General features: G+C 42.3%; 1 protein-coding gene across 1 annotated transcript in view; it reads right to left on the bottom strand.

Annotated features, from left to right (window-relative positions):
* Positions 1-19,073, bottom strand: part of LOC139391881 (atrial natriuretic peptide receptor 1-like) — a 65,510-nt gene extending 46,437 nt beyond the window's left edge. The window contains exons 1-2 of the mRNA XM_071139498.1: positions 18,907-19,073; positions 17,070-17,907 (exon numbers count right to left, since the gene is read on the bottom strand). Coding sequence (XP_070995599.1) covers positions 17,070-17,835 — 766 coding nt within the window. The 5' untranslated portion in view covers positions 17,836-17,907; positions 18,907-19,073. The remainder of the gene's footprint in view (positions 1-17,069; positions 17,908-18,906) is intronic.
* Positions 19,074-22,131: the final 3,058 nt, after the last annotated feature.

Below are 22,131 nucleotides of genomic sequence, written 5' to 3'. Positions count from 1 at the left end.
ACTGCCCCTCCGTTTCATTGGTCCTTTTCCCATCTCTAGAGTCCTTAGTCCCACTGCTGTCCGTCTCTTGTTATCCCTGTACCCTCCGTATTCACCCTACTGCCCATGTATCTAGGATTAAGCCTGTGCCTCACAGCCCTTTGTTTTCTGTCTCCAGGCCCACCCCTCCTCCCGTGTCATCGATGGCCATCCGGCATACACTGTAAAATGCCTGCTGGGTGTTCGACCACGGCGCAGGGGTATCCAGTACCTGGTTGACTGGGAGGGTTATGGCCCGGAGTAGAGGTGCTGGGTTCCTGGATCCAGCCTTCATCGCCGACTTTCACCGCCAACACCCCGGTCAACCAGGTATGCGCCCACGTAGGATGCAAGATGGCGCCCCTAGAGGGGGCGGTACTGTCACACCCTGATCTGTTTCACCTGTCCTTGTGCTTGTCTCCACCCCCTCCAGGTGTCGCTTATTAACCTGGTGTATTTATCCGTGTGTTTCCTATCTCTCTGTACCAGTTCGTCTTGTTTGTCAAGTCAAACAGCGTTTTTGTGTCTCAGCTCCTGCTTTTCCAGGTCTCTCTTTTCTCGCCCTCCTGGTTTTGACCCTTGCCTGTCCTCACTCTGAGCCCTCCTGCCTGACCACTCTGCCTGCCCCTGACCTCGAGCCTGCCTATCGCCTGGTACTGTTTGGACTGACCTGGTTTATGAACTCTCAACCATCTGCCTCCTGTGTCTGCATATGGGTCTCACCTGGTATCCTGATAGTATGGTTGTGTCTACAGAGGAGCAGCTGAAAGGAATGGCAAGAGATTTTGAAAAAGTCAAGGCAGCTGCAGACACATTTGTTCAGTGGGCAAACAGGAAGTCGCAGAAACAGGATGAGGAAACAGAGCTGGAGTTAGAGACCCCTCTGCCAACGAAAAGGGCTCGAAATAAGAAACCATGCCTGGAGAGATGACACAATATGAGACATTTATTGGGGCAGAGAGTGCATACAGGATTGGTGTCCATCTGCGATTTCTGAGTAATGGCACTGTGTATGCCAACATGGCTCTTCTGGACTCTAAAAACTTTAGTCAGCTAACATCCAGTGCCAGTGGCCTTCCACAGATAGCCCTTCAAGAACTAAGCAAATGTTTGATCAAATTTGACAGCAGAGCAACGGTGGCCAATTTACAGAGTGAGCTCATTAGTCTGGCAGAACAGTGGACTAGGTTAAAACAATCGGTATTTGAAGAATACACAATCAGGACTATGGAGGATCATGGACCTGAAGGACATTAAGAGGAGGTGGAGATGGTGAACAAGAGCTGTTCATCTTACAAGGACTGTCCAGTGTGTTGCTACCGTATTCTTAGTCAATACAACTGCATACTACATCCAGGGTCTTGCTTACAAGTTCCTACTTACCCTGTCAGTAACCCAGGTAGCTTGTGAGCTTCTCTACTCTGAAATTCATCAAGAGTAGGCTCAGGAGCAATCTATCTCAACAGCACCTGGAGGCTTTTATACTCATGGCTACTGAGCGAGATGTTTTAATGGCCCTGGACAGAAACCTGGTTATAGATGGCATTGATGAGAGAAGTAAGCTGCTGCAGAAATTGCTCATTTAAGGAGGTAGGAAATATGTTTATTTTAATTTTATTTTATGACTTGCCTACTCACCAGTCTTTTCACCAACAAATTTCTTCCTGTATTATTTATTTTACTGGTCAGATGGTTCCAGAGATTCTTGCCACCTTGCTGCCAATATGTGCTCCTTCTAGCCAGCCTTCTCCTAAGAGCAACACGCTCCCCTTATTCTGTTTTACATATATTTTACTAAAATTCTTGTTATAAATATTGTTCAGTAATCTTGTTTACATAAAGTGTGGCGTATCACTGGGGGGGTTTTGGTGGGCTGGTCTGAGTCAAAAAGTCCATGGCCATTTTTCATTCCTAGTCCGTCCCTGGTCTTATCTAGTTTATTGTGGTCTGGTCTGGCACCGTGTGGCGTGGAAGAGTGGCACAGGAAGTCTCCAGGGGCGTGATGACATTCCTGTAGCACGCACTTCCTGTCCTGGCGGCTCTATTGTTTCAGGGTTTAATGGCCCTGGTCAGGAAGTGAGCAGTGGAACCAAACCAACAAACCTAAGGAGACTAAAAGGGATCTCCCGGGTCACCCTGGGCTCAGGAGACTTACAAAGGTATAAGGAGGGTCTAAGTGCCCTCCTCCTGGTGAGACTCCATCCTCATCCGGATCCCCTCCAAACAATGGCGCCACACTCAACTTTTAGTGGCACCAAGATATATAACATTTGGTGCAAGACAAGCTGTTGACAACATGAGTGGATGGAAATAAACCAGGATAGCATACGGCTAGAGGAGTGTAGAGCGGTACAAGGGGGTAAAGCCCAGGCCTGACCCCTGATCCCGGCACCGGGCGGAGCAAACAATGTGACTTTACATACCTTTCATGCCTGATAAGTGCACAGTCACACACACTTCCACTCTCATCTTCAGGCAGTCTGACACTTCCTTTGAATTTCCAACCTCAGGAAGAACTGATGGTGTAGTGGTTTCACTGTGGACAGCCAGCTCATACCATGACGACTGGGTGAGAGCAAGAGTGAGGCGGAGATAGCAAATAGAATGTCTGTCACACGTCACCGCACCATCCTGTCTGATTTGTTTACCTTCACAGAAGGTTAGCAGAAGGTGACATTGAGAGATAAGGGGGGTGTTAGAAGGAGAGGGAGGGTGATGAAAGGAAGGAATAAGAACAGTTCTTACTTTTTCCATTTCCTTCTCTCCCTCCACCTTAATTTATTTTTCTTAACTTAATTCAGAGTCCACAACCGCAGAGTAGCGACAGGCTGATGGACCATTATTATATATTTACAAACTTTTGAAAATGTTTTATTTACAAACTTTAATTGGCCGTTATCGAGACACAGATGTCTGTTTGCCGCTTTGAATTCTGTAGCCCTCTTTACTCTGTCTCTCACAACCACACACAACTTCTTCCTTTCCTAGAAATTGGTGAGTGATAACATAATCAATCCCTCTGTGTCAGTGTAATCTCCCAAAACATTCCAGAGAAACAAAGACACTTGATTAAGTCTTTGAATTACTGTGATGTAGGACCTGTCAACTTCCTCCTGAACACACGACAATTCCGCATTCAAGACAGCAGACTTCCCTGGTTCTTGATTAACCATTACATTATCTAATTGCATTACAATTACAAATTGCAATATGCAGACAGTGGAAGTGAATCCCAATTAATATTTTTACGCGGAATATTACTTAGAAACATTGCTGCTTGGCATACCTATTAGGATATTTGGATGAAAGCAGGAAGACCAGTGTATGGGCACCTGAAGCTGGCACATTAAATGAGAATCATGTAACAGTATGTACCAGTAAGTACCAGTATGTCACTGTGTACTTCACTCCAAGCGACCGCTCTATGTGTCCATGCAGTCACCATCCCACTGGACAAAAACTGGTTGAATCAACGTTGTTTTCACGTCATTTCAACAAACAACTTTGCAAAAAGTCATCAACTTAAAAGTATTTTGGGAATGTTTGTCTTTTTTTCACCCAATTTTTCACCCAAATCCAATGACATGGTTCAAATTTTGGTTCATTTCTTGTTAGTTGACAATCCAATCAAATGTAAATCAAAATACTTTGAGCAACACTTGTGCCCAGTGGGATATCTATAAGTGAACACTATTGAGATATTATACTTCTGTTAGACTGTGGCTACTATCAACCCATTCATAATGAATTTCTGTTTTTCTTCACTTGCCATCATAGCCACAGCACACGAAACAAACCCAATACGACTTTCTTGAAAGGTGGGATGAAATCAGCAAGAGCCTCTTGTATCGCAGCTTAGGCCTGCAGGGATCTGACCAGAAATATGGTATTGTTTATCTGATGACTCAAAAGACAATTTCAAAAGCTTTAGATGGATATATACTGACACAAACAAACAACACAAACAGGACCTTGGGAAATGCCCCAGGGAGAAAAGACATGGTCAATTCAACAGTGGAACTGACTTTCAGATCAAAGATGAGATGGTACAAGAGGCCACACCAGAGCTTTGAATTAAAGTTACTCGGAACATTGAGTCCCACAGACTATTGGTTTTATAATAATTTTGCTCATTTCTGTCTGTGGGGGAACCTTGCCTCAGTTCAATATTTCCATCATAGTGTGAACAAACCATTAGGTTTACCCTACCATAAAGACTCCTTATATAAAAGGCTCTGACCACGACAACTATTTAAAATTGGTACAAGACTTCACAAACATTTCCTTGATTCCATCCTGAGATGATAACAGGCCTTATCCCTAACATTTCAACATCGAGGTAAACTACTGTACTCTCTAAATGAATTGTGAGTGCTGAAAATGGTGGAAGACAGTCTAAACAGGGTCAGCTTTCAAAATGTAAAATGCTCTATGCTAATTGAGAGAAACAAGAGTCTTGAATTTAGTCATGTGCTATATCTCTCTAAGAACAAATGTTGAAGGTTGTGTTGTTTTTTATGACACATCAAGTTCTGACATCATGATTTTCCTCAGCAGGAGATGTACTCAGAGAGTCTGCGTGCATGTGTGTGTGTGTGTGTGTGCATGTGTTCATGCTAGACACCATGGGAGTTAATCGTCCCAAAATGTGGTAGAGAAGTCTGTGGATTTGTCCCAGGCATGGAACTACCAGCCATGACTAAACTACAATCCAGTGTCTAGTTTAGAGCATTTATTTTCTAAACACTCTTAGAAAAAGGGTTCCAAAAGGGTTCTTTAGCTGTCCCCATAGGATAACCTTTTCTTGGTTCCATATAGAAACCTTTCTGGTTTCAAAGATATTCTACCTGGAACCAAAAGGGTTCTTCAAAAGGTTATTCTATTGGGACAACAGAAGAACGCTTTTAGGTTCTAGATAGCACCTTAATTTCAAGAGTGTACATCCAACATAATACAGAAAACATCCAATTATACAATGTCTAACTATAAAAAGCTTTGTTAGATGTTAAACTAGGATGGGAGTGCGTTCAAAGCTGAACCATTACGGCAGAAGCAGCCTCCATCCCTCCCAGGACTCCAGACTCCACCTGTGATGAACAGCAGGCCTCACGAAGATAACTCAATGTGTGTGTTGACTCATCTGTGTGTAATCATGCAAACCAACAAATCTAAAACCAACCACAACCATCACCACTACCATCTCCCCCAGGCTCGAAGGCAAACTTATAGGCCTACATGTCTGACTCCCCTCCTTCTCCTTGCCTCTCCAGGATTCCAGGATATTAATTTTTAACTAATGCCAGATGGACTGGGCCGAGGGGGCTGAGGGGGAGGAAAGGGAAAGGCAAGGCTGGGTACGGCCTTGTGGGTAGTTTAGTTCAGCATGGCCACCTTCTGTCTCAGCAACCATAGCAACAGGAGGAGGCGAGCTAGAAGAGATGGAAGCTCCAGGGTCATGCGTCACCCCTTTTGGGAAGTCCAAGCTATGGGGTGAAGGGGTCATGTCGAGGCAAGGGTGATGTCAACAACCCCACAGAGTTACAGGTCCCTCTTAACACTGGGATAACAAGCTCAACTGCCAAAACTCTGTCGCTCATCAACATTTTCTACAATCTCTACAAAGATCTGCCACCATGAAAGGTAATTGAAAAATCACCCCCTCCCTTTCGCAAGTAGTGTGATGTTCTTAACTGTGTATAGACATTTCTTTATAGACAGGTAATCCCATTGGGATGAATTGAGTGCTCCTTTCTCGTCAAGCAATTGGGTGCTGTACATTTCCTCAACTAATGATTAACAACCCAAGCGTTGCTTTTGGATATGCAGTGTATAGCTTTTCTACTCGCATACTGTACTCTCACTAACTTCTGGAAGTTATGTAATCACTGGGCATGTGGTTGTGTGTAGTGAGAAGGAAAATAACTTTTCTTTGATCGTCTTTCTTTGGAAGTGATTATCTTTACTGTATGGCTTTGACAGTAGATAGAGTTTCTCATCAATAAGATGAATGGGACTGATACTGAACCACCTGTGAAGCTACACCATCCTTGATTAAAACAGCCCGTTCCAAAATATAACTGATTAGCATACCAAGGTGAGGGTGGGGGTGAGGAGAGCAAAGAGAAGGGCAAAATGAAGGTGGAGAAGAGAGGGGGTGGCAAGAGGAGAGCTGTGTCCACATGGGTCCATCATTTTAGTGATACATTCAAGTGATATATTTGCTAACATCAAAGTCCAAATGAAAAATCACTTTCACACTTTTTCTAAGTCACCCCAGAAATGTTAAATTCAGGTCAGGAATGTGTGTGAATATACAGTTAAAGTCGGAAGTTTACATACACTTAGGTTGGAGTCATTAAAACAGTTTTTTCAACCGCTCCACAAATTTCTTGTTAACAAACTATAGTTTTGGAAAGTCGGTTAGGACATCTACTTTGTGTATGACACAAGTAATATTTCCAACAATTGTTTACAGACAGATTATTTCACTTATAATTCACTGTATCACAATTCCAGTAGGTCAGAAGTTTACTGTGACTTCAAACAGCTTAGAAAATTCCAGAAATTATGTCATAGCTTTAGAAGCGTCTGATAGGCTAATTGACATCATTTGAGTCAATTGGAGGTGTACCTGTGGATGTATTTCAAGGCCCACCTTCAAACACAGTGCCTCTTTGCTTGACATCATGGGAAATCACAGCAAAAAAATTGTGGACCTCCACAAGTCTGCTTCATCCTTGGGAGCAATTTCCAAATGCCTGAAGGTACCACGTTCATTAGTACAAACAATAGTACGCAAGTATAAACACCATCAGACCACGCAGCCGTCATACCGCTCAGAAAGGAGACGCGTTCTGTCTCCTCAAGATGAACGTACTTTGGTGTGAAAAGTGCAAATCAATCCCAGAACAACAACAAGGACATTGTGAAGATGCTGGAGGAAACAGGTACAAAAGTATCTATATCCACAGTAAAACGAGTCCTATATCGACATAACCTGAAAGGCCGCTCTGCAAGGAAGAAGCCACTGCTCCAAAACCGCCATAAAAAAGCCAGATTACGGTTTGCAACTGCACATGGGGACAAATCGTAAATGTCCTCTTGTCTGATGAATTAAAAATAATAATAACCATCGTTATGTGTGGAGGAAAAAAGGGGAAGCTTGCAAGCCGAAGAACACCATCCCAACCGTGAAGCACGCGGGTGGCAGCATCATGTTGTGGGGGTGCTTTGCTGTAGGAAGGACTGGTGCACTTCACAAAATAAATGGCATCATGAGAAAGGAAAATTATGTGGATATATTGAAGCATCATCTCAAGACATCAGTCAGGAAGTTAAAAGCTTGGTCGCAAATGTGTCTTCCAAATGGACAATGACCCCAAGCATACTTCCAAAGTTGTGGCAAAATGGCTTAAGGACAACAAAGTCAAGGTATTGGAGTAGCCATCACAACGCTCTGACCTCAATCCTATATGAAAATGTGTGGGCAGAACTGAAAAAGCGTGTGTGAGCAAGGAGGCCTACAAACGTGGCTCAGTTACACCAGCTCTGTCAGGAGGAATGGGCCAAAATTCACCCAAATTATTGTGGGAAGCTTGTGGAAGGCTACCCGAAACGTTTGACCCAAGTTAAACAATTTATAGGCAATGCTACCAAATACTAATTGAGTGTATGTAAACTTCTGACCCACTGGGAATGTGATGAAAGAAAGAAAAGCTGAAATAATTCATTCTCTCTACTATTATTTTGACATTTCACATTAAAATAAAATAAAATGGTGATCCTAACTGGCCTAAAACAGGGAAGTTTTACTAGGATTAAATGTCAGGAATTGTGAAAAACTGAGTTTAAATGTATTTGGCTAAGGGGTATGTAAACTTCTGACTTCAACTGTAGGTTGATAAACGCCCCATTCACATGATTCCATGGCTTGTGTAATTAACTGATTGAAATTAAACAAGAACCAATCTGGTCTTTCATAATACAAAATATTGTGAAAAAAGGTTACGGCATTGATACATTTCTTGTGTTCTGTCCAACCATTTCATCAAAGTAGATAAAAAATGCAGACTTTGCCAAATGTTTTTGGCTGTTGCTCTTTTTGTGTGCAGTCAATTGGGTTGCTTAATAGCGACGGCAGACACACACACACACACAATGTGGGGAAGATTACTACTCCAGATGTTAAAAACAGCTAACCAAACAGAGCTGTCCTGAAATAAATGCTGCTCCTTCCACACACAGCATTCAGTTATTGATTAGTCTATGTAGGCTTACCTCTTCAGAGGAGAACTACTCCTACTGTAGCCTATGTGAAATGGCGTTTAATTAGTGACGCTACGAGCTCTGAAACCTTGAAGTAGTTGTTTTGCTTGTCCTGCAAGGGCCCACGGCTTTTGTGGAGCGATAGGTAACAATGCTTCCTGGGTGACAGTTGTCGATGTGTTCATAGGGTCCCTGGTTCGAGCCCAGGTTGGGATAAGCAGAGGAACGGAAGCTACACTGTTACACTACTAATACAGAAACAGCGATTTGTTATTCCCAGAAAAACTTTTTCTGACAGGAAATAACATTTACAGGTTCATTTTAAGGAATTAACACCAAAATAATTGACAAGAAGTGCAGTCAACTGTGTGAATCCACTCATAAAATATGTATGAACAGTGGACTGAAGGAAATCCTTCAAAAGATTCAACTCTTCCTTTCTTTATAAGATTATCTCATAAAAACATCATGATCCATTATTGTAATTATGGTCATGGTTATTGCATCTGATAAATGCTGTGCCCGTGAAAGGACTTGGGTGAAACAAAAGGCACATTTTTTGTTGTTGTTGACATTTCAGCAAATGGCCCCTTATTAAATTTCACACACCATGTACACCCACCCAGTCCATCGGGCTTAGCTCTTCTGCAAGTTATATGATGAGTTACCAATGTTGAGTTATTTAAACCCTTAAACTTGATCAATATTCAATACACCACCATCTCCATCCTGCTCCCTGCAGTGCAGCAGTGGTAGGTTGGTAAGGATCCTATTTTGAAAGGAGCTGAAACAAGGGATCAAAGTGCTCAATCAGCAAATGGGCTTTCCGAGCATATTTGTAGTGATCCTATAAAATCAGTTTTATTAAATTTTTTAGCCCATTTTGTTTTCCCTATTTTCAGGTTTTCGTTTTCAAAATATTGTTTTTTTTATACAAAAACAACAACTCCTCATGAGGGGTCGCCGGTTGCTCACGGGTCTGCACACCCACATCCATGTGTAACAAGTTGAGATAGCTCGCCGCTAAACTAATTTAGCAATCTAAAATAACTTTAGTTGACATGGGCTAATTGACTGACTATCAGTGACGGACAAATAGGGTTGCAAAGGGTCGGAAACTTTTCGGTAAATTTCTGGAAATGTTCCATGGGAGCCCTGGAATTTGGGGAATTTTGATTAAATTCATCAAAAAAGTTAGCTTATAACAGTAAACCTTTTTTGTGGGATAGACAAGGCAATTCTAGGTCTTGTGGCATATTTTTGTTAAACTATCCACAATTCAATGGAATTGCAACCCTCTGCATGCACAGTGCATTCTTCCATCACATGTACAGCTGATTCTCAAGATCCTGCACAATAATGAGATGCTATTGAGCCCACACTACTACACTGTCTGAGCCAAGGACTACATGCTTTCTGGTAAGTTTTGATTACAATACTGGGTGGGGTGAATATATTTTATATGACATACATTATTTTTTTGTTAACTAGTGAATAGTATCCTACAGCAAAGTGTGTTTAAATAATTTCTAACTTGTTAACAATTTCTGCTAGTTAGTTTTTGCTACCATGTGTGTTTTAGCTTGCAAATTGAGGAGTGTTAATTCACCTGTTTACATATACAGTGCCTTGCGAAAGTATCCCGCCCCCTTGAACTTTGCGACCTTTTGCCACATTTCAGGCTTCAAACATAAAGATATAAAACTGTATTTTTTTGTGAAGAATCAACAACAAGTGGGACACAATCATGAAGTGGAACGACATTTATTGGATATTTCAAACTTTTTTAACAAATCAAAAACTGACAAATTGGGCGTGCAAAATTATTCAGCCCCTTTACTTTCAGTGCAGCAAACTCTCTCCAGAAGTTCAGTGAGGATCTCTGAATGATCCTAAATGTTGTTGACCTAAATGACTAATGATGATAAATACAATCCACCTGTGTGTAATCAAGTCTCCGTATAAATGCACCTGCACTGTGATAGTCTCAGTGGTCCGTTAAAAGCGCAGAGAGCATCATGAAGAACCAGGCAGGTCCGAGATACTGTTGTGAAGAAGTTTAAAGCCGGATTTGGATACAAAAAGATTTCCCAAGCTTTAAACATCCCAAGGAGCACTGTGCAAGCGATAATATTGAAATGGAAGGAGTATCAGACCACTGCAAATCTACCAAGACCTGGCCGTCCCTCTAAACTTTCAGCTCATACAAGGAGAAGACTGATCAGAGATGCAGCCAAGAGGCCCATGATCACTCTGGATGAACTGCAGAGATCTACAGCTGAGGTGGGAGACTCTGTCCATAGGACAACAATCAGTCGTATATTGCACAAATCTGGCCTTTATGGAAGAGTGGCAAGAAGAAAGCCATTTCTTAAAGATATCCATAAAAAGTGTTGTTTAAAGTTTGCCACAAGCCACCTGGGAGACACACCAAACATGTGGAAGAAGGTGCTCTGGTCAGATGAAACCAAAATTGAACTTTTTGGCAACAATGCAAAACGTTATGTTTGGCGTAAAAGCAACACAGCTCATCACCCTGAACACACCATCCCCACTGTCAAACATGGTGGTGGCAGCATCATGGTTTGGGCCTGCTTTTCTTCAGCAGGGACAGGGAAGATGGTTAAAATTGATGGGAAGATGGATGGAGCCAAATACAGGACCATTCTGGAAGAAAACCTGATGGAGTCTGCAAAAGACCTGAGACTGGGACGGAGATTTGTCTTCCAACAAGACAATGATCCAAAACATAAAGCAAAATCTGCAATGGAATGGTTCAAAAATAAACATATCCAGGTGTTAGAATGGCCAAGTCAAAGTCCAGACCTGAATCCAATCGAGAATCTGTGGAAAGAACTGAAAACTGCTGTTCACAAATGCTCTCCATCCAACCTCACTGAGCTCGAGCTGTTTTGCAAGGAGGAATGGGAAAAAATTTCAGTCTCTCGATGTGCAAAACTGATAGAGACATACCCCAAGCGACTTACAGCTGTAATCGCAGCAAAAGGTGGCGCTACAAAGTATTAACTTAAGGGGGCTGAATAATTTTGCACGCCCAATTTTTCAGTTTTTGATTTGTTAAAAAAGTTTGAAATATCCAATAAATGTCGTTCCACTTCATGATTGTGTCCCACTTGTTTTATATCTTTATGTTTGAAGCCTGAAATGTGGCAAAAGGTCGCAAAGTTCAAGGGGGCCGAATACTTTCGCAAGGAACTGTATGTTTCATTTTAAAACATTTATCTTACAAAGGAGTTGTTTAATCTAACTGCTTAACTATTTTTGTTTGTTTTACTCATTTTTTTCTAATCTTTAAGGGAAAATGTGTGGAGACATTTCACTGCAGCTAACGTAGAATGAAAAGCTGTGTACATTTTCAAATACTGTGCCAAATCATATGAGAAGAATGCAACAAAGATGCAGAATCATCTGGCCAAGTGCATAAAGTTCCCTCAGCGTTCACAACAAGCAACCTCTGACAAAAGTCCCTCTACTTCTATTCGAGGTGAAAATGATGAATCAGACACCTTATCCATAGCAACAGCTCATGGTCCTCCTGGAATCAGAAGTATTTTTGACTCAATGGAAGAACGTAGTCAGAGAAATGCTGATGAATGTCTTGCTCGAGCTGTGTACGCAACTGGTTCACCTCTGATGCTCACAGGAAATGTGTATTGGAAGAGATATCTGAATGTTCTTCGCCCAGCACACACCCCTCCAAACAGACATGCTTTATCTTCTCATTTGCTGGATGCAGAGTTCAACAGAGCTCAAGTGAAGGTCAAGCAAATCATAGAGAAAGCAGACTGTATTGCAATCATCTCTGATGGGTGGTTGAATGTTCGTGGGCAAGGAATAATTAACTACATCATCTCCACCCCTCAACCAGTATTCTACAAGAGCACAAACACAAGGGACAACAGACACACGGGTCTCTACATTGCAGATGAGCTGAAGGCAGTCATCAATGACCTTGGACCACAGAAGGTATTTGACAGAATGCACTGATGACAGAATGATGTGAACATGAAGGCTGCTTGGTCTAAAGTGGAGGAGTCCTACCCTAACATCACACCCATTGGCTGTGCTGCTCATGCATTGAATCTGCTCCTCAAGGACATCATGGCACTGAAAACAATGAATACACTCTACAAGAGAGCCAATGAAATGGTTAGGTATGTGAAGGGTCATGAAGTTATAGCAACAATCTACCTCACCAAGCAAAGTAAGAAGAATAAGAACACCACATTGAAGCTGCCGGGCAACACCTATTGGGGTGGTGTTGTCATCATGTTTGACAGTCTCCTGGAGGACAAGAAGTCTCTCCAAGAAATGGCCATATCACAGTCTGCCGATATGGACAGCCCCATCAAGAGGATCCTCCTGGATGATGCACTTTGGGAGAAAGTGGTAAGCAGCCTAAAACTCCTGAAACCTATAGCAGTAGCCATTGCACGGATTGAGGGAGACAATGCCATCCTGTCTGATGTTCAGACTCTGCTTGCAGATGTAAGAGAAGAAAAAATCTGTACTGCCCTGCCCACTTTACTGTTGCTCCAAGCAGAGGAAACTGCAGTTCTGAAATACATCAAAAAGCGTGAAGACTTCTGCCTGAAGCCCATACATGCCACAGCGTGCATGTTGGACCCCAAGTATGCTGGCAAGAGCATCCTGTCTGGTGCAGAGATCAACAAGGCCTATGGTGTCATCACTACCGTCTCTCGCCACCTTGGCCTTAATGAGGGCAAGGTTCTTGGAGGTCTGGCGAAGTACACTTCCAAGCAAGGGCTTTGGGATGGAGATGCAATATGGCAGTCGTGCCAACATATCTCATCAGCCACCTGGTGGAAGGGACTTTGTTGCCTTAATCATCCTCCAAATCCCACCAACATCAGCCACCTCAGAACGCAACTGGTCCTTGTTTGGGAACACACACACCAAAAGCACGCAATAGGCGGACCAATACAAGGGTTGAAAAATTGGTGGCCATCCGGGCAAATGTGAGGCTTTTTGAGCCTGACAACGAGCCATCCTCAACAAGGTTGGAAAGTGACAGTGAAGATGAGGCCTCAGAGTCTGATGTTCAAGAGGTGAACATTGAGGTGGTCCAGGGAGAAGACACGGAAGCCTGAGAGGAAGACAACCAAAGCTTTAGTTTCTAGACTATCATTTTACAGAATAGTCAACTCATTTAATTAAAGTTCAATACGTAACTAAATTGTTTTTTTTTATTTATATTTGAAGGATTCAATCATTTGCAATTATGTCTACTTATGATAAGGTAAAATGTTTATGTTTCTGTCTCCATATGATATGGTAAATATATCCAATGCAAAAAACATCTACATTTAAATGGTATTTATATTATTATCGTTAATTCCCATATATTCCCAATACATCCCACGGAAAATTTCCACCTCTGAATATTATGTACTACCCTACTAACAAAACAAGAGAAAAACTGCTGATCCACAACCATATTTTGAAATTGCACCTTGTATATTCTAGTATTCTAACTCACAACATAAAGTTGAGACCTCGACCTATCCCTGTTCTAAAACCACAACAATGCTTAAACCACATGAGGAGACCACTTTAAAGGTCTGTGGAAAATCTAAGACATTTTCGTTTTTGGGTGTAGACACACACACACACACAAGGAGATATGAGAGACCACACTTTCAGTCTTTTCTCCTGGATTATTGTTAAGGCCCCTGAAGCAATAATGAAACCAGTCCAAAACAATACAAGACATGTTCTTTTTCAGTAAAAGGGGCAATTGGGTGAAGAAACAGTTGTTGAGACAATGAATGCACCCAAACAACAGACTGAGGTCCCTGCAGCACGCAAACCATCTCTGGTGTCATTTCCTCATCATAATGGTGTGCGTATTTATTTATTGCTCCCTAGGGATGGCGGCAGGGGGTGGTGAGGTGGGGGAACATATTGTGAAAGGCTTCCTCTCTCTTGATGAGTGCTGAGGAAAAGGTCACAGCACTGCTGGTGAGTGTGACAGATGTGTGTCTATGTGTTACGGTGGGCTGGGGAGGCTGTTACAATATCTTTTCGCACCACACACACATTTCTTTTTTTGCACATTGAGCACTCCTGACCCTCACTCTCTCCAACCATAGCGTGAGATCGGTGTTGGTGTTGTTGTGGTATTACTTGTCTCTGAGCTGAGAAGAGCAATGCATAAAATCTGAATATAAAGCAAGTCTGTCTGATCCTCAAACCATCTTCTGTTCTGAAACAAACTGACAACCACCACAACAACATGTAAATCAATTGCTGATTGTGTGCTCTGACAGAATAGAGTTACAATCAGGAACATAATCAGGAAGTATTTTTGTACTCTCATATACTGTGTAGGCTAACCCAAATGTTCCACTTGCTACTTTTCTTAAGTCATATTTCCACTATAAATCGTCCATGGATATTCTTTTAAATGGAGTTGTACAAATGGCTGTTTCAAGCATTGGAGATTTGCTGATAAATAAATGGGAGTTTAGTTTATTTTGATTCTTAACTGGGCCATGGCAGAGGTTATATTCAGGAAACAGCCTTTTTACCAAATTATTATTTATATTTTATACCGGTCCCAATCTAATGAAACATTGCATCCCCTACGATGGCTTTTTCCCAGGCAGGTGTATGTGTCACGTTCTGACCTTTATTTCCTTTGTTTTGTATTTATTTAGTATGGTCAGGGCGTGAGTTGGCTGGGCAGTCTATGTTTGATTTTCTATGATTTGGGGATTTCTATGTTTCGGCCTAGTATGGTTCTCAATCAGAGGCAGGTGTCATTAGTTGTCTCTGATTGAGAATCATACTTAGGTAGCCTGGGTTGCACTGTTTGTTTGTGGGTGATTGTCTATGTTAGTGGCTTGTGTCAGCACAGGTCTCATTTGTAGCGTCACGGTCGTCATTGTTTTTGTATAGTGTTGCAGTGTTCAGTGTTTTCTTTATTAAAATTCACTATGAACACATACCACGCTGCATTTTGGTCCTCTGATCCTTCTCGCCTCTCCTCTTCAGATGAAGAGGAGGAAGACCGTGACAGTATGAGCAATAAAAAACATATGTCTACGAAGGTTTTTGGGTTAAACATTTCCCCACTGTTAATGCTAAATAGACACTTTAAAGTGGGAATCAGTAGTTTAAAAAATAAAGTAATCTCTGTTTCTGTAAAAATCTGAGGGATGGGCCTGGAGAAATGTAACCACTTTCAAATTCATAGACAGAGCTATGGATGCCAGGACTGACCATCCATGATATTAAAATAATAGATTTAACCATGTTTTGCAGCTATACAGTTTATATTTACTTTGTATTACAAACACTGGAGTAAAACAAGCTTGTATTTTGGGTTCTGATGGGGTATGGCAGTTGGACTAAGCTCATGAGGCATTTATAAGTTATATTCTTCAAGAATCAATGGGTACATATAATTAATTTATAATTCCAAACATGGATGTAGCAACTGCAGATTGACCCTTTAACCTAAATACATAAAACAACTCATTAGTTCTGCGCACACAGGTCAACTGCACTCCATCAAAATGCATGGCTTAGTGTGGCCATTCTACCAGATCTCAGTTAGAAAACCTTAACTAAAAGCCATAATCAATCACACCATGATGCCTGTGAATTTGGAATAAGCCAAAGACAACAGTCTTCTGGCGCTCCATAAAGTACACATTTGGATCCATGTAACCAAACCAAACGAACCACAACGAAGTTCACAGTGTGAAAACAAAAAGAAACATGGTAAGTCACGCATGCTTTCTTGTTGAACAGAAATACTCATATTTAGTACTTGTTTTTTTTTAACAAATCCCTAATTTGGCTAAGTCCATAATTTGCTCACCTCTGGTTAGATATGATGAACTGCAGACCAACAAAAAGCAAAGGGCCAGGGTAATTAGCCCAATGACAGAGTCTGTTTAGCAGGAAATACCTACAGATCTGATATGTTGACTGCAGCTCCCAGGGTCTTGACCTCTGTTAATATATGTCTTCTCTGGAGATGTTTTTATACCCGTGTGGGAACTGGAGAGGGAAGCTCATAGAGAACCAATCGAGAGGCTTATCTATCTATTTGTTGACTCACTTGACTTTGCAAAGAAAGTGATAGATTGGAGTAGCAATTAATTATATTTGCTTTGTACTCACTGTGTCCATTTCCTCAAAGGCAGCAGAAGGGTAAACTGAACCAAAATACAGTGAAAACAATTTGAGGGGTTTCATAAAACTGCTGTATCATCTAATGACGCCGATCTTATTATCTCTGTCTGTCCTGAGGACAGGCCATTTGCAGCAGTGAATTGTCTGATCTGCACAGCATCGATTGAGCTCATAATTCTTGCTCAGGCTGCCAGGGCATCCATGCCCTGCAGCAAGGATCAAAAGCTAATATCCACGCTTAACAAGCCCTGCTGCTAAGAATCATTCAGAGGGCAGGAGCCATAAAATATCATAGGTAATAAGTGAAACACATACACACACACAATCTTAAATATGAAAACAAGCACATACAGTTTTGTACAGCTGTGTCAACAAATAAATCTATGTCATGAGGGCTTAGGCTGAATAAATAACATGCTCCAAGAAGGTTCTTTTCAGGCTGTTCTTAGGCTGACAAGCCTAATCATAATGAAATAAGTTCCAGACAGAAATTAAAACGAAAAGACACCGTGCCAACCCACTGAACATTAACAGATTTGCTCTCACAATATGTAGTATACAAAGCTGTGAATAAAGTGTAGTGAATATAGGGGACCCACCTCGGCCATCTTGCTTGATGTTGTGGAGCAGGTCAGAGTAGTTGACTGGTCCAGTGTTCTCCTCAAACACCAGGTCCACCGAGGTGATGTTGTTCAAGTGCAGCTCTGTGTAGAGGCCCTCCACAGCGAAGTAGCACGGTCGGTCGTCCTTCTTGTTGTCACTGAACATGAGCAGCACCTGCTCTTTCCACTCAAAGTGCTTGCAGATATGGAGGCCGAACTTGCCCAGCTTCTTGTGCGTGGGGCCCGTGTTGGTGATGGACGGGTACATGTTGATTCCGTTGAAGCCCACGGCTGGGGCGCCCGCCGTTACCATGGGGATGTCCCAGTGGGTGGTGAAGAGGCCCACTGGGGAGGAGGTGTAGTCACAGCCCGGCCCAATGAAAGCCCAGGGGTCGTGGGCGAACTTGAGGTCAACAGCCATGAGTGGGGCGATGGACTCAGAGCAGATGCCCTCCTCGTTCTCGCTGTTCTCAAACACGTAACCCAGGTGGTGGCCGGGTAGGAGCGCTGGGTCAGTGTTGATGGTGTCAATGGCTCGTTCCAGAGCCGGACCCACACGGGGCCAGGCCCAGGGGTAGGCAGTGTTTCTCTGTGGTAGGATGATGGCCAGCGTGATGTTCCGGTGCTGCCGATGGTCCCGGTGCTCTCTGGGGCGTCGATGTGAATCACGGTGCCGGGAAGACCTGCCAGACTGGACCCACTGGAGACAGGCACCCAGCAGCAGAAGAAAAACCAGCAACAGTTTCTCTCCCTGCATCCTCATCCTGTTAGGCTGTTGAATAATGTCCTTGTGAATTATTTATCCTGTTGAGCTTAAGAGGGAGACATAGGGAGACTATTGTACACACACACACACAGACACACACAGACACACACACATACAAAAGGCTCAGTTTGGAGTCTCTTCATGTCTGTTCAACTCTGTTCAAAGAGCTGTTTTTCTTTGTCATAGCTGAATTGCTATTTTTCTTCATGTCACGTTTGAGTGGCCTTTGCACTACCATGTTATAGAACATATATGAGAGGGTGACTCCCTTATACCAGACTGGAGTTACTGAGTTACTGGGCAGTTCTGTCCCCTCAAATCAGATTTATACTCAGGAGTTGAGAATATAAACTGAATAATTAACCATGCATCAAAGAATGTCAACATGTGTGACAAAATACTTGTCACAGCTCCCTTTAGTAAGTTATGGTGAAGGTGAACTTTCCTAGACAACTACATGGTTGTTAATTGCCTCTATCAAACTGTTAGACCATTAAGCTTGCACCTGACAGGATATGCAGTGATTTAATTGTTTAACTGCACTCGTTGAGATTTGTTTGGCATCAAAGCCCGGTACACCAACAAATACCTAAACAATGGAGCAATAATCGAAAGTGCTTTGCATGGCATTTTCAAATGCATGTAGGCTAGATAATGCAGGGTTCAGTCTGAGGGCAATTACTTTTATTCATTTGAAGCTATAGGCTAACGTTACATCTTGTTTATTTTATCAAAAACAAAAACAATTGAGTCATAAGGCGCTTAGGGTTATGATAAACTCATGTCTGAAATCAGATAAAGGATTTTTCTAGTAGATAACAAACATTTAGAACGTCTAAATGTATACATAACAAAACCTTAAACGTTATAAACCTGTTTGTTTGTTTTCCAGCTAACGTTATTAGCCTTATATTTGTTCTCACAACATAGCCTAACGTTACACTCAAAAGTCATTTTGGAGTACATGTGGTGCGCTGTCTGGCTGTAGGCGATATAATTTAACATGGATTAAAATGTGTTGCAGCTACAAAAACATATTTGACATTTGCCTAAATACAATACAATTACCTTAAATTGAGTTTACTCCCTCCATGTCAAGCTCCGGTTTATGCCGACGTCTTGGCATCTGTGACTGTCAGTGACTGAGGTGAAATATCAGCTGGGAGGCTCGAGCTGTGTGTGGGCAGAGGAGCTGATGGGTAAGCGAAACCCGCGAAAAGGCAACGCGTGGTTCACGAAAGCAGGGGATATCGGCCAAAAAAACCATCAATGAAGTTTTTCCTTTTAGTGCGCACAAAGAAACCAGAATAAAATAAATAGGAGAATCAACAGAATGAATGCACAGCCACAGTCAGTAATTTGAGAGGTACTAGCTCCCACCTCTTATTACCAAAGAAAACAGACTGGACAAAGTTGGCGTTGGCTTTCCTGATTCAATTATTTTAGGCTAAGCAAAGACAGTCCTTGATTATTTGCTGTGTCAGACAAAGTAGCATATCTCTGCAGAAAATGTGCCCGTTGTTTCATAGTTGTAGCATGAGAACTTTTTGCCTGAATTAGAAAATATTCCAGGGAAAGGTTAGCAAAGTACCAGCACTGCTCAGCACCTTTAGCTGTGTTCCAGGTCCACAACTCAGGGAAGCTGATTCTATGCCTGCATGGGTCAGCTGTTGAACTCCAGGGTCAGGAAATCCCACGGCATCAGGTAAAGAACAAGAGATGACAATTGCCGTCACACACCAAGAAAATCCTCTACAGCCACAGGTCAAAGAAACACGCACACACACACTCTGCCTCCCTTCGTCTGGTCTGAGGGTGTGTCCGGCTCCTCACACAGCTGTATATCCCTGTGTCTGTGTGTGTATGTCTGGTTTCATGCCAGTATCCCTTGTACTCTGTATATTTCAGTGTTACGCTGGATAGCTTGAGGCTATCCATATGAGGCTAAATTCCATATGAGGCAGCCTTGGCCAGTCGGAGTAGAGACTGACTGCCTGGCGCTGGAACAGTGTGTATGTGCTTGTATGAAAGTGTGTGTGTTCACCTCGTGGCGGCGTCTTACTCATTCATGCACAGGGGTAGGCTTTCGTTTCCACTGGAGCGGGAGGGAAGGAGAGAGAATCAAATCAAATCAAATGTATTTATATAGCCCTTCGTACATCAGCTGATATCTCAAAGTGCTGTACAGAAACCCAGCCTAAAACCCCAAACAGCAAGCAATGCAGGTGTAGAAGCACAGAATGCGAGAAATGAGGAGTGGATCTATACAAATATTTATTCTCAAGCAATTAGCACAATGGTAAATAATTCTACCACAGAGGAGAGAGAAATGTTACCAGTTGTTGAGTGCATGCATCTTTCTCATAAAATATCGGGGGTTGAACATGTATATCAGGTTACACACACACAGTAGGTTTACATGGACAGTAATAATTCTATATTGAACTGATTATGGCAGTAGGCAGATTATGCAATAGTCATTTAAACTCATTACTCTGTTTATCTTAATCGGCGTAAAGTCAAAACCTAAGTAAGCATACACCAATTAAAACACCAGCAATCTTTCGAATTATGTTGTCCTAAACACCGACGTTCCAGCTGTGTATTTGATCTGCGGATGTGCTAGCACCAACCGAGAGAGCCTCCCTCTTTGAAATGAGTTCGAAACAACTGAATGTATGCGTTTAGTAGTTTTCACAAACAAACGTTATATGCCCGAACTCAGAATCAAAAATGCTTTCCAAAAATAGTCACAATGGTAGAACATTTCTTTTGATTGCCGATCTTCTGCATTTATCAGAGTGTCATCAGGTAGCCTGATTTCAGATGTGTCCATGTAAATAGGATTATTAGGGAAAATCGTTCTTCTTGCAAAGCATATAGGTTAATTAACCTGACGTTTTAATCGAACTGTTATATTAATCTGACTATCCACAATAATGTCATTATTGTGTGCAGGTAACCATACTCATATAGTGAGCGAATATTTTTTTCTGATTCAATTGTTTGTGACATGTGAAGGCAATGGTCAGGGCCGCCAACTACTGCATTTGGGGCCACGGGCAACGACCGCCAGGGCCCACAGAGAGGGTCAGGAAATCAGATAACTTCCTGCATTTCAACACATATTGCCATGCATGGTGCAGAGATATTTTTTTTGTTTTAAAGCACTTTTTCTGTAATTCTACCCTGTTGCCACGGGGCAGGGGGAAAATTTGCTGTTTTACAGCTCATCTCATGCTTTTGTTTACATTTTGTCTTTAGGCTGAGGCAAAATGTTGCAATTTTAAAGCTAATTTCCTGCAATGCTACACATTTTTCAATCATATGCTATCTGGGGGCCCCTGACACTGGAGGCCGGGCCCCCCGGGGTACGTGCTCTGCACGCCCGTTCGGTAATCCGGCCCTGATCTTTGGAGGCATGATCTATTCGTGGTCAAACTGCCACTGAGCTGAATCCCTCACCTTGGGATCATTACGACTATTAGCTTTAAAACTGAAACATGTTCTCTCAGCCTCAGGTAGCCTAGCAGGTTAAGACATTGGGCCAGTCGCTGGTTCCAATCCCTGAGCCGGTAAAGTGGGAAAATCTGCTGTTCTGCCCTTGAGCAAGGCAGTTAACTGCTCCATGAGTGCCGATGAAGTGGATGTCGATTAAGAACGCCCCTCGCACCTCTCTGATTCAGATGGGTTGGGTTAAATGCAGAAGACACATTTCGGTTAAATGCATTCACTTGTGCAACTAACTACCTATCCCCCTTTCCCTATTTTGTGCATGTCAAGTCATAACATCTCACTTGTGTAAAATGTATGATTGTCATATCTTTTCAAAAATGCTTTCCACCCATCTTCATTGTGTCAAGACAGAATCGTTGCTTTGTGACTGACTGACAACCTACTGCCATTTCTTCATCATCAGGCATATGTAATAGCAGAGAGACATTTCTTGAGACTTGGCGTGGGAAGATTATAATAATCATTGCCTTCCGATATTATATTTAAAATAAAGCTAGGGCACCATACATTATAAGCAAGCTGTGTAGGTGAAGCAAAATGCTTGAGGGAAAAATGCATTCTGTACATTTCCATGTGAATGCCATAAACATTGTGGCCCCCTTAATCCTTCCTCTGTTCCCTGAAGAGCTGTAGAATCCTGCAGTCTTTTCCTCACCCTAATGTCTTCCTTCCCCCTCACATTTTTGTGGTATTCTTTCTCTAGGGCTTATCTTTCCTCTCACCCAACAGCAGTTTACAGAGCAATAAACTCAACAAATCCCTTTGACAAATAAAAAA

Source organism: Oncorhynchus clarkii, chromosome 3 (assembly GCF_045791955.1).
Source record: "Oncorhynchus clarkii lewisi isolate Uvic-CL-2024 chromosome 3, UVic_Ocla_1.0, whole genome shotgun sequence".
NCBI classification, from domain to species: domain Eukaryota; kingdom Metazoa; phylum Chordata; class Actinopteri; order Salmoniformes; family Salmonidae; genus Oncorhynchus; species Oncorhynchus clarkii.
The sequence above is the reverse complement of the archived record's forward strand: the minus strand, read 5'-3'. Positions and strand labels throughout refer to the sequence as shown.